Raw genomic sequence first — 13,621 nt, 5'->3', positions numbered from 1 at the left:
TGAGGTTCTGGGGACGGACCCCACCGCTGTAACTCTACTGACACCTCCAGCCATATCGCAGACTTGCGGTGCTGGCTGGCGTGACTTTTTTTCTGGTCAAACAGCATCTCTGAGTTGTCCACGATGTGGTGGGCCAGGGCTCACAATTCTGCTTCCGAAAAGCAGGGCTTCCAGAGCCGGACCTCATGTAGATGACTTTTCTTGCTTGCAGACATCCTGGCAGTGTTACCTGGTGTGGATGGCAACAGGAAATGCCAGATTTTAACTGGATTGGCTTTTCCAAAATGGCCACCGCCCAACTGCCAGTTCCTACGATGCCGCTGTTTCCAGTGCCAGTGTTTCCAGCATTATGGGATGTATCCGCTGTTACTGGCATTCTTTTCTATGGTGGCAACGTAATTTCTCAGTTTTTCTGTTATTGCCGTAATGCCTATGTTACCGTTTACGGATCTGCCAGATACGCATGTCGGTGGACTTTAAATATGCCGGTGATTCCACCACGTCGGTAGCCAGTAACAGTGCTAATGGATTGGCAGAATCCCCGGCATCGTTATGGGAAACTTGTAATGAGGGCCAAGGAGTGGGCACGAGGGGAAGAAAAGGGACTAAAACGAGACTGGACTAGGATGAGTATGTAGGATGAGGGACTAGGACAAGGTAACAGGACTAGCATGAAGCACTAGGACAAATGACTAAGATGAGAGGCAAAGACAAGGCAGCAGCATAAGGGACTAGCATGAGCAATTAGGACTAAGATTAGAGACTAGGATGAAAGTCTGGGCTGAGGGGCCAGGTGATGTAGTACATGAGGGATTAGGAGGAGAGATTAGTACTATGATGTGAAGCTTCTACTAGGACCAGAGACTATTAGCGCCTGTGGTAAGGCTGTTACAACCCAGTAACGGTGCTATGAGCGCTGTGGTAATAGCACTGCAATGGTGCAGAAACTTCCAACTTTCCAATGCAGTGGCAATTGCGTTACTGCCACATTTTTGCTGCTCCGCCCAACCCCTGATGGAGCCCAAAGTCTAGAATGAGTGACCAGGACTAGAATGAGATATTAGGACTAACATTAGCACAACATGTGGCCACTGTTCTTACATAAGATTTGCAATTCTTTCCTAGAGGCATTGCCTTAACTGAGCTGTTGGAATTCCAGCCTGCAAGTCGGGCCGCTTTGCGTTGAATCACGTGCCCGTTACAGCAACACAAAGCGTTCCTTATCCTTTGACATAGCGGATCTGGCCACCCAGTAACATATCCGGAATATCTAATATAATGAACAGAGATCAGGCCTCCACCATCACCCAGACTAATATCCACACGGTCTGGGCACAAGGTACTTTTCACTTTAATGTGACATGTTTCTCCGTAGTGGAAATCATGAGGAAACCTTGCTAGTAAAAACTTAATGGGGATAGGGACCTCTTGGGGCACTAGACAGAACACTAAAAGATTGTATAGATCTAGAAAATGTTTACTCTTCTTAAATCACTCTTGATCACAAATAATTGAATGCGAAGCAGAATGTATAAGACATTTCTACCGGAACCAGGCCGAAATTTCTTTTTAACTATCTTCCCTAGGTTGGATGTGGTAATCTCTGCCATATTTCACGGACAAGACGATCCTTCGGGACCCAGGAAATCACAGGTCCTGATGAAGATTACAAACGCCAGAGCGTCATTGAAACCGGTCGACCACCTGGATGGACGATATTCCTAAAGAGATATGGGATACGGCATAAAATCAATATCGCTGTAGTGGAGAACAGCCCTCTTCTTCCGTCCCCTTCCCCTTTTAACAATATTGTGGTTCATCCTGAAATCCACAACCCTTTGCCATTAATGGCAAAAACATTGGTTTGCATAAGGGTGCAGAGTTGGCCCCTACTTTCCATCTTAAACCACCAAATACATTGGTTATATTCTGATGGACACCTCTCAGTCCATACAGAATTTTTAGTATCTTCTCTACTTTCTTTGATCCACTTTACTAGGACGGATCTATGAAAAACCAACCTATCTATATACTGTGGACACACTTCTTGTGAAGGTGAATAAAAGCAATAAAGGGCCAACGTGCCTGAAGGAAACACGTCCTTCCTGAAATATTCACGGAATAAAAGTAGATGGGGCACAGTCCCCCTTTTAAGTAACCTTTTTGCTAATTCTGTTGTAGTCAGTAAAAGAAAAGCAGGAGTAGTATACCTTGTAGATTCAGGGACAGCCTCCTCCTCTCTTTCCCTATTAGATAGGCGACCCATCACTACTTCCTAGGGACAGGAACCCCACACAGGGAAAGGGTGTTCTTCCGTATAGGGTTTTCGGTACCTAAGTGTGGGTGACCAGGGGTTCCTTTGCCTCGTTGGTCCGTCCCAGATTAAGGCAGGTGATTTTGTCAGAATATATAGAGAAAATAAAACAATATTTTGTTTGATTTCTTACTGGTGCATTATCAAATGTTCAGTATGTTTCCCTGCATTTTGTATTTTCTTCCAGTACTGGTGTAGTGTGAGTTATGGTTGGATTTTTAGTATGATGGAAATAGTACATTTGGACTGATTGATTGTACCATAACACTGACATTCCCAATATTTGGAGATTTCGCATTTTGTTGCCATTTTGACTGATTGATTGTACCTTAACGTTGGCATTCCCAACATTTATAGACTTCTCTTTTTTTACAGTTATTAACCTTCAATCTGGGGTGGGTGTGTGTGCCTAGACACACACACACACAAACGTTTATTTGATTTTACGTTACCAATTAACCCATTGCTGTAATGTTGGTGTCATTCGTGATGTGATTTTTGATGTCATGAGCCCTGCATATGAGGCAATGGTTACCATAACTGGTGAATTGCAATGTTTCTTAGGTCTTGTACTCGAACAATTTTGTCCTGTAAAGTTTTTCTCTTAGGTCGTATACTTTTTTATGTATGTTACTATATCCTGTATACAGCATCCTCTTTTGTTAATGTCCCACGTGGCACCTACTCACATGCTAATGTCCATGTTCACATGGGCACCTGCTTCTGCCAGAGTGTCTTCCCATCTTGATCCTCTGCCAGTCTTCCTTTAACAGATGTCCTGCTTAGGCATAGGGCACATGCATCCCTCTGCACTTATGAGTACCTGCTTCCCTCCAATAAGCAGCTCAATGATATATGGGCAAGGGAAGCTAATGCAAGCACTGTGATGTTGCAATTTTGGAATCGGTCATCTTCTGTTACATTAGGATTACCTTGTATCTTTGGATCACATCCCCTTGTGGCAGCTCTCGCATGTAGAGCCTCCATCACTTCTCCCTAAACATGCCATCATGTAGGTAACCGGACAAAGCAGCACACCATACTCACAAGGAGGCCTGTTCTGAATTGCAAAATAAAACAGTTTTAACACAAAGTCGGTGGAATAAGAAAACATTGTTAAATAATTTGTTCTGACTGATTTTGGAATTGTGCTATAACCCTATTTATCAGTCTCGTTAATATGAAACATGAAGTACACTGATGAGGGACAATCCTATACAAGAACAATGTAGTAACTGCAAACTCTAAATGTCCCTTTTTATATTTGTTTTCTAGCAATCCGGAAGTTTTTCTAGCTGGTCTGGAAGTTTCCTTATAGACGACAGCATGTCCAATACTTTAAACAGCATTGAGGAGCAGGAGCAGACCAGCGAGTTTTACAGTATTGATGAAGCCAACAGCACTAGTGTACAGCAAAACTCTCCAAGCAAATTTCTAGCTGTGGAAGCCAATGCTGTTTTGTCATCTCTACAAACTATCCCTGAATTTGCTGAGACATTAGAGCTTATTGAAGCAGTAAGTCTGCAACAAGGTTTACTTTCTATGAGATTTTAAAACGATCCAATGTTTGAAGAGCTATAGATCTTGCACCTGCAACACATTTTATCACAACACAAGCCCTTTATGATGCTCTCATAAGTGTGCTTACAGTATAAACCAGTATTCTAAGGCATAATTGTACCTAGAGCTTTTCCAATACTTTCAGAAGCAAAATTTAGTAATATCTAACATTATGAACTCAGTCACTTGGAGGAAATTGACTCATGGTTATGGTCCTATACAGACAAATACTTAATTTTGAGTGTGTTTCTTACTTGTGTGAATGGAGTAGGCCACCATGAACACTAAGCCCTCTCTCTGATGGAGTTATACTGACCTTTGAGAAAACCTGGAGATTGCAGATGGTGCCTCTGAAAAGCTGGCAGTCCCAGTGGAATTAGCCACAGGATAAGCTTGCCTCTGAAAGGCGTGCAGTACTGGAGCAGTTTGTCACATGCTAGTCACCACGCTATTTTCTAGAAAATGTCACTTTCCCCACAGAACATCTTGTTTCCTCCATTGCACTATATCTATAAAACAACCAGTGTAAATCACTGATAACCCCTGATCCTGCCATTGCTTAGGGTGAGGTTAATCACATATGGCCGCATTTCTCCCTACTTTCCCCAACCTCACTCTGTTCTCCGCCCTCTTCTCGCTCTATAATTCCTATCCCTCCTGACCTACCTACGTATCTCCTCTTCTCTCACAGTGATTGGCACTTATGTAATCTAACATTCACCCAATTCGGAGTGGTGCTGCCTCCTTTTCCTCTAACAGGACCTTTGCTTTCTCCAATACTCAACTTCATCCCTCGGTTATATGGTTTTCAAACAGCTTCTGGACAGTATCACGTTCTTTCTAAGCAATCTAGCATACATCGGAATGGCTGATAGGACTAGGGCAGAGGTTGTCACATGTTTGGCTTCCCTTTGAAAGTCCGGGAAGGCGGTGGTAAAGTGAGTAATTTGTCAAACATGAGTCTGACAGTCTGGGCTTGATGGAGAAGCGTAGATTAAATGCTTGGCTGATCATAGAAAGTTGTTAGAACTGGGTAAGTGTTGATTAGTTGTTGGACACACTTTTAAAATGCTGGTAGAGCCAGACAGAGTTAGTCATGTTCCCTGCACTTTCACTTGTGACTGACTCTTCTTCTGTGTGGTAGGCCGGAAGAAGAAGACAGTCACTGGTGGTGTTTTAGCAATCAATTGTATTTAAATAATAAAGGAAAAGGCGTGTCTATCCCTAATAGTATGGTGTTGGGTGCACCAAACGCAAATCTAACTATGGAGCTCGTCGTCCCAAACTACCCTATTCTGACCCTACTACTATTCAAAAAGGCTTAAAGAAAAGCGGGTCCAGGAAAATGATTCCCTTCTGGACAGGCTTTTATAGTCTCAACCACTCTTTCTTGGGATGGCTTTTGGTCGTTCTGTGCACATGTTCCTTTAATTCTTCAAAGGGACTCTTGGCCCTCCAGGGCTTACCGTTTCCTAGAACTGGTACAGTTCCTTGTTCAAGCTTTCATAGCCACTGATTCTGATCTTGGCTAACCTCCAAACCAGCAAATGTCTCTTTGTTCCTTGTCAACATTTGAAATACTTGGGATCGTTTCATGTATATTATACCTTGCAACACTGTCCTCTTGATAGTTTCCTTTCTCTTCCCACCCTTGACTGGCACTGGGATGAGTTTGGTTACTCCCTTGGTTGCTTTTGTTACCTTTACACCATTCACTTGTACTGGGACAAGTATGAGTGGTCCCTGAATAAACTCTGTCAGTCTTCCAATATTCATGTTTGATTGGTCCCTTGGTAATCTCCGTTAAATTCACACCAGTCACTGGTAGTGGGCTGCGTATGATTGGTCCCCTGGTAATCGTTGTTAGCTTCACCCCCTTCTCAGGTTCTGGGACGAGTATAATTTGTCCCGGGGTAATCTTTCTTAATCTTCCAACATCCACTGATATTGGGACGAGTAGGATTAGTCCCTTGGTAATCTTCATTCAATTAGTGCCACTTCCCCCACCCGGGTCTCCCGTCGTTCCTGTTACCTCTGTCATACAGGATAGGTGTCACCAGTTCTTCCTGCAGGGTCAGGTTTGCCTGTCTGACATAACCTGAGTGGGCTGCTTCTTCTTCCTTACCCTGCTCTCCAGAGCTTTTCCTGCTACGGTCTCGGTGTTGTTTACGGACCGCTCGGTCCACCCTGTCTGGGTCACACCACCGCCTCCAGGCATTCCTCGGATGATCGGTGCGGCCTTCTTCTTCCCAACTGGCTCGCTCTCTTCTCGGTCTGCGCCACAATGGGCAGCCTTGCATTTGCCGACTGCTTCCTTAGCTCGGGTTCGAATCTCTCAGGCTCCAGGAGCAAGATCAACGTTCATTGGTCCTTCCTTGGTTTTTATGAGCAAGTGTTGGGCCCTCCCCAGCGTAGGCTCACAGTCCTTTGTCTCTTTCCATTGTGCATTCGTCATGCTTTGACTTATCTTCTTCGTTTCAGTGTGGTTGGCTGACAACCACTGGTTATTCTTCATGGCCCTTCCATTCTTCTTCACAGTATGAGTGGTGGTTGACGGTTGATTACTGATAACATTACAGTAGCAAATAGTGACTGGTTTGGAAGGAAGGTTTTTTTTCTTAGATGTTATAGCTACTTCTCCAGGAGAGGTTCTAAGGAGTTCCTGGATGGAAAGGGGGATTCTCTTCATGTTTGGTCCTGCTGACTACCACCCATAGGGGGATTTTTGCGTTGTGGCCTCATCTCCCTAGCCTCACATAGAAGGGCTCCCCTCTGGAGAGAAGTGACGAGATCCTGTGAATGGTCTTATTGACCTTTCAGGGGCACCATTTGATTTGGAACATTTAAGTTAGATATAAAAAAAAATAGAAAAAAAGAATCTGTAATTGGATTGTAGAGGAAGTGAAATTACACCACCATTGTTATAATGGAGGTAGCTTCTATGGGCCGTTTTGTCCTGTTTCCCCTTCGCTCTCCTACTTTCTCACTCCACTCTGTGTCCTGCCCCATCTGGTGTAGCTCTTCTACCACCTCTTGATGTCTTCCTCTTACCACCTCCTGATGTCTCTCTCCTGTCAGCTCTTACTGTCTCCCCCTACCACCTCATGATGCCACCTCTCGGCTGTTTTCCCCAACCTGCTATGTATCTGTACTGTTCCCCACCCTGCTATTGCTACACTATTCACAAGCCTTTAACTTGCACTCCCGGCTGGACTTTCTGTGACCTAAATAAGGAAAGGGACAGGAAAAGGATACCTGACGGGAGGATGAGGTGATGAGAAATTGAGCAGCATTCTTTTTGTTTAGACTAATTTCACGGGTGATAAATTAGTTAAAGCAATTATCAACCCTATGTCGTTTGCATTACAAGTTGTGTGGTGATAAAGCTTGATTTATGCCTTGGATTGTTGATTAAAATTGAATATGGAATCATCTGACAAATTAATCTGCACATATTTTGAAAAGAAAAACATTTAACAATTGTAGAAATATTTGTATTATTCCTTTAGAAAAATCAAAGTGGAGTTCTTAATTCATGGGTCTGACAATGTAATAAATTCATAGCCTGCTGATCGAAGGATTGAATCTGAGTAGCATTGCCAAATCCTTTTACTCCTACGTCCCATCCCCTTTCCTTCATGCCTATGAGAGTTCCTGCGGAGCGGGTACAGGACTGGAACCTGGGTGCAGCAATGTGCGCTTCCCCTTAACAAATGTGCACACAGAGACAGGCTGCATGCATGTAACACTACCACGCGATTGACTCCACCCCCACAAGCTCCGACCCTCAGTCCCTTTCTCTCTGTCAGATAGGTCGGACTCCTGGCGCAGTTTCTCTTCTTCAGTTCGCTGCTCCCCCGCTGTACCTTTTTCTTTAATTCTTTTTCCTTTTCCCTCTGCTGACCTGGGTTCCTTCTCTGTGTTAAACAGGTCTTTTGTGTTCTTTCTCAGCGACTGACCCTCACACTGGAATGTTTGGGATCTCTTAATTGCTGTGATACTTGTGCGCTCTGTGATGCATTTTTACAAAAGTTGCTGAAGAAGTGGCTGGTGCGTTGGGAGATTTTCAGGACCATTCCACCAGCTCACATCAGGAACTTTGTGGCTTTGAGGAAGTTAGAGTGAAGGCATCATGAAGTATGACAGAGACAACAGACTTCAAGTTTTGCTTTTATTTTTATTTTGCTTATATGTCAGGATGGTTGAATGCTTAATTTGCCATATGCTAAGGGGGGATTTCTGTACCTAAATAAAACTAAGGAAAGTCTGAGTCAAGAGTTCAACTGAAGAATCTGTCTGTGTCCAGAACCTATGCTTGCCTTCACAGATAATCTATACAATCTGTAGTGATGTCAGCAACCAAAAGAAACCGTGTCTAACATGAAGTTCCAAGCCTCTTCCAGCTCATAGCTTCCTTTCAGCTCCCTTTCCCAAGTATAAAACAGTCCCAGCAAAAAGTCTAAATTTTACCTCTCTTGAGTTCAGGATGATGCAGTTTTAATCAATACTAGGGGTTCCCTTCCCCAAGTTCCAATTAACATAGTTCCAAGCACCAAAGAACCTTGAGATTCTGGTCTCAAGTTATTTAAAATCTCAAATCTCAGGGTTCCCTTCCCCAAGACTTAATTTCAGCAGCACAAATGTTTCAAGTCTCAGGATTCTCTTCCCCAAGACTTAACTTCAGCAGCACCAAAGATAACCTTTGTCTTTTCCAAGTCCTTTGCCACTTTTGGTGAGAATACATCACATTTCGAATCGATTGTGTCCTCCCACGTATTCCTCATCTTGTGATATTTTATCTCGCCAGCTTTGCAGCTTCAGAAAAAAAGATTCTCGGCAGCGCCCTCTGCTGTATGCGATGCGGTAGGCGTCGATAACCCTGGTGGGCCTCCGTCGACATCATCATCAGTATAAATAGCACATGCAGCGCCCGTTGGCTTCAGTTCTGTTTTTCCGAAAGGTTTCGATTTGTGTTATTAACGGCGCGCTTCAGTTTTCTTCATAAAAATGTCTTCATCAACTCCCTCAACCACAAAGTCTGGTTTAAAAAAATGCTACGACTGCAAGTTGAAGATGTCCATAACGGATCCTCACTGTGTCTGCCCGTGGTGTCTGGGCTCCGGGTACCATACCGATGACTGTGGGTCCTGTCAGTCCATGACAGAAAAGGCTCTTGGAGAACGCAGAGTTAAACTGGCGGTCGGGAGTGTGGCTTCGAAGTCCTCTTCGAAGAAAGAAAAGAAGTCTGGCGAGTCTAGAGACTCCTCCCGGCAAAAAAAATCAAAGCGGTCCCGATCAACGGGTCAATCGAGGCAGTCTTCATCTTCTTCAAAGAAGGCGAAGGAGAAACGCCATAGGTCTCCCTCTTCATCATCCGATTCCTCTACTGAGGTAATCAGGTGCCTGACAAAATCAGATTCCCCAAGAAAATGGGATGCCTTTAAATCTGAAATGATGCAGATTTTCGAGAATGCGGCCTAGACCCCCTCGAAAGAATCCCGCAAGAGCCATGCCCTTGTCACTCCTTCGAATGACTCAAGGAAGTCGAAGGCTACTACTTCAAAGCCGAGCATGAAGCCAGCAATAAGTCGAGAGAGTACTCGAGCCAGCAAGAAGTCGTCAAGAGTAGCGACTCGAGAAACAAGTCCTTCTTCAATACCATCGAAGAAACACGAACAGTCGAAGAACTCAATGACTTTGTCGACTCCATCGGAGTCAAACATCTCGAAGGCGATGCTGAGTAAACCAGCGACATTTTCAAAGCTGTCTTCGACACCGTCGACGGCCACTTCCACTTTGTTGAAACCTTTGCCCATTCAGGAGAAGGTTTACAAACCTGTTCCGAAAAAAGACTTTTTTAAGTCTATGTCCTCAATATATGAGGAGGAAGAACCCTCTGAAGAGGAGTCCTCTCCTTTTGGGTTTCAGTTTGGCACTCAGAATGCCCCTGAAGAACTCATTGATCAAGAGTCCAAAATGAGAGACCTTTATGATTTTTTCCAGTTGGCTAGTGGTCTTGACACCTCGCCAGAACTTGAATTTGGTAGGCCTGATCCTTGTGAACATGCGGATTCCACCTATAGAAATCTCATGAATAGGGTCACAGAATATATGGGTTGGAGCAGAGCTTCCCCTGCGTATGAACAGGATGATATGACAGACATACTACACCAAGGTCCTCAGAAGGACACAATTTAGCCCTTCCACAAAGCCCTTCAGAGGAAGGTTACTGCAAATTGGGAAGCCCCAGAATCTGGACCTGCAGTTTACAGAAACTTTGCAAGGAAGTACAGGCCTTCCAGCAGCGATCCAGAATACCTGACCAAGCACCCTACACATGTGAGCTTGGTAGTTCAGGCTGCCACTTCAACCAGGCAGTCGGCTTAACCCTCTATCCCCCTGCATAGAGCTGACAAAAAGGTAGATGCCTGGGCTCGCAAGGTTTTCACGTCAGGCAGCATGGCCTTGAAATCTACAAATGTCACCTGTACTCTGTCAAGATTCTCTTATACCATGTGAGAATGTGTTGCCATGGCGGCTGATCACATCCCGGAAGGCGAACAGAGAGACTGCTTCCTGACTATAGTTAGTTGAAGATGGAAAGGAGGCAATTGGAGAATGTCTCTAGTCAGGATTGGACACTGCTGGCAGCCTCGGCAGATCCATGGCTGCTAGCACCATACTACGCAGGTTTCCGTGGTTGAGGAAGTCGGGGTTTGCACCGGACATGCAGGCAAGACTGCTCAACATGCCCTTTGACGGCTCGAGGTTGTTCAGCAAGGTGGATGAGTCTGGAGAAGTTGCAGACCTCCAAGACGGCGTTTATATCCCTTAGCGCCTCCATTCGACAACCTCAACAACCCATTTCAGGCTCATATTCCCGGGGGGGGTCGTTCTTTTAATTTCTATTCATCAGTTGGTAGAGGCAGAGGACAAACGAGACAAAGAAGATTTCATCGTGGCGGACGAGGAAGCAGTGCTAAATCGGCCCCAGCAGCGTAAACTTTACTCGGAGGCCTTGACCCACAGGATCCCGGTGGAAGGCAGAATTTCTCAGCATCTGAACGAATGGCGTGGCATTACTTCAGATGCTTGGGCACTAGAAACAGTAGCCTAAGGTTTCTGCCTTCCTTTTCAAAAATGGTCTCAAGATTATCCACCGGGGTCCAACTGTCAAAATTCCGGATCCGCTCCTTGTGCAGGAAATGTTACTCCTGCTAGGAAAAGGTGCAATATAACTTTTACCTGTAGTGGAGAAGAACAAGGGTTGGTATTCCGCCTACTTTCTCATTCCCAAGAAGGACAGAGGATTGATACCCATCTTAGACTTAAGAAACTTGAACAAGTTCCTCAGGAAGGATAAGTTCATGATGGTTACCCTTTCTCAGATCCTTCAGGCTCTCCTACTCCAAGACTGGTTGGTATCATTGGACCTTCAGGATGCTTACTTTCATGTGCCAATCCATCTCAAGCACAGAAAGTACCTGAGGTTCGCAGTTGGCGGTTCTCATTATCAGTTTCGAGTTCTGCCTTTCGTGCAGACCACCGCCCCAAGGGTTTTCACCAAGTTGATGGCGGTAGTGGCAGCAAGTCTCAGGAGAGGGGGGATTCATGTCTGCCCCTACCTGGACAATTGACTGATCAAGACTTGTTCATCCGAACAAGCCAAGGAGCATCTCAGTATCACCTGGCACTCCCTTCACAGACTGGGCTTCTCCCTCAATTACAAGAAGTCCCATATGATACCATTCCAAAGACCTCAATTAATCGGAGCAGTCCTGGATACTTCCTCAAGCCTCGCCTCCCGAGGTGAGAGCTCAACACATTCTGCAGATGGTAACAAAATTCAAGAATGCCCAGCATCTTCCGGGCTCCGATTTTCTGAGGTTGCTGGGTCTCATGGCACCCTGCATTTTTCTGTTGCCAGAGGCCTGATTGAGAATGAGATCCCTTCAATGGACCCTCGGGACTCAGTGGTCCCAATTCTCAGGAAATATGTCAGACAAACTGCAGAGTTGCTCAGGACCTTCTATGGTGGGCTTACAACCATGGCCTGAGATAACGGTAGTGATGGACGCCTCACTCCACGGAGTGGGGAGCCCACACCAACGAACTGACAATCAGCGGTCAAACTACACATCAACCTTTTGGAGCTGAGGGCAATCAGACTAGCACTGAAGGCCTTCCTGCCCTCTATACAGAGAAAGACTGTCCTGATAATGACGGAGAGCAGAACACGGCAACGGACGCTCTGAGCAGGCAGAGCGCAGTCTCCAACGAGTGGGAGCTAGCTCAGAAAGTCCTTCAAGAGATCTTCACCCTTTGGGGAACCCCTCAACTGGATCTGTTCGCGACCAGTACCAACTGGAAATGCGAACTGTATTGCTCATGGGAATTTCCTCCAAGAGGAGCTCTCTGGGACGCGTTCCACTCCTGTACACGTTTCCTCCAGTCCCTGTCATTACTCACAGATCAGGAGGTTGAGGAAAATCCATGATCCTAATTGCTCCGGATAAGGCCATGAGGACTTGGTAACCGGACCTTCTGGACATGTCCATCTGCTCTCAATACGTCTTCCACAAAGAGAGGCTCTTCTCTCACAAGAGGAAGGTTGGGTTCTCCATTCATAGGTCAAAACACTCAGCCTTCACGCATGGTTTCTAAGAGGCTGAGATACAAGGATTGGGACCTCCCGGATGACGTAATGGAAATTTTGCTTTCAGCCAAAGGCCAGCAACCAAATCCTTGTACCGGTGTCATTGGAATTAATTCAGTAACTGGTGCAAGGATAAGAATATAGATCCATTCCAAAGTGGCACATCCATGGTGCTTTCTTTTCTGTTGCATTTCACCAGAAAAATCTTCTTCCCCTTTAAATCTAGAGACGCGTGGGGGCGCGGCCCTGGTTCCATTCGCTCCCCTAACTCAGCCCACTCCACCACTCCTCATTCCCCTTTTCTGAGTCGACGGAAACTGGCCGAATTCACCAGCGCTCCTGGGTTTGGCTTCGGTCATGTAATTCCACGCGCTCTTCCCCGAATATTCTTCTATCTTTGTCTTTTTCTTTTCAATTAGGTACTTGGTCCTCCGACGCCAGGCTCCTCCCCGGCGCATGTTGACTTCAGCGGGCTTCTGCAGGTGTCCAGCCTGCGAGGGGCTCTTCCCTACGTCCAACCCCCATGCCCTTTGCCTACGCTGCCTTGGCCCCGACCACGGCTGGGAAGGTTGTTCCGTGTGCCACGCACTGACTCCACGTGCACTGAAGAACAGGCTAGCTAGGTAGAGGAAGCTCTTCCAGAAGGCACCTCCGGAGGACCTCAAGGACTTCATCAAACATCGCTCAAGGCCGAAGGTAAGGCCTCTATTTACCATAGCCCCTCGTAAAGGAAACTCCTTCCCAAAGAAGCGTCCCGGCCAGGAGGAACCTTTTGGGTTCTAGCACCAGCACACGTACCGAGGCTAGTCCAGCTACTGGTCTCACGGCCGAGGGGTCTCTGGATCCTTCCGTTGTCAGTGCAGAGGGGCCGCAAGGTTCTTTTACCTGGGTTACTCCCGAGGGGCAATGCCCTAGTACCGGCATCATGTCTGAGAGGGCGCCTTCACACAGCACTACCGGCATCTCTACCGAGGGCAATATGCCTTCCAGGTCCCTGCCTGAGGTGCAGGATAGGCCTTATGTTCCAACACCAAGCGTCTTGGACGGGGCTGGGTCCAACGAGCTAGGCACCACGACTTCGGCATGTGGCA

General features: G+C 46.0%; 1 protein-coding gene across 1 annotated transcript in view; it reads left to right on the top strand.

Moving 5' to 3' along the window:
• MYBL1 (MYB proto-oncogene like 1) overlaps positions 1-13,621 on the top strand; it is an 898,417-nt gene that overhangs the window by 513,793 nt on the left and 371,003 nt on the right. The window contains exon 9 of the mRNA XM_069621133.1: positions 3,590-3,829. Coding sequence (XP_069477234.1) covers positions 3,590-3,829 — 240 coding nt within the window. The remainder of the gene's footprint in view (positions 1-3,589; positions 3,830-13,621) is intronic.

Source organism: Ambystoma mexicanum, chromosome 5q, assembly GCF_040938575.1.
Source record: "Ambystoma mexicanum isolate Mex_15411 chromosome 5q, UKY_AmexF1_1, whole genome shotgun sequence".
Lineage (NCBI taxonomy): Eukaryota > Metazoa > Chordata > Amphibia > Caudata > Ambystomatidae > Ambystoma > Ambystoma mexicanum.
This window is presented reverse-complemented; position numbering and strand designations above follow the sequence as displayed.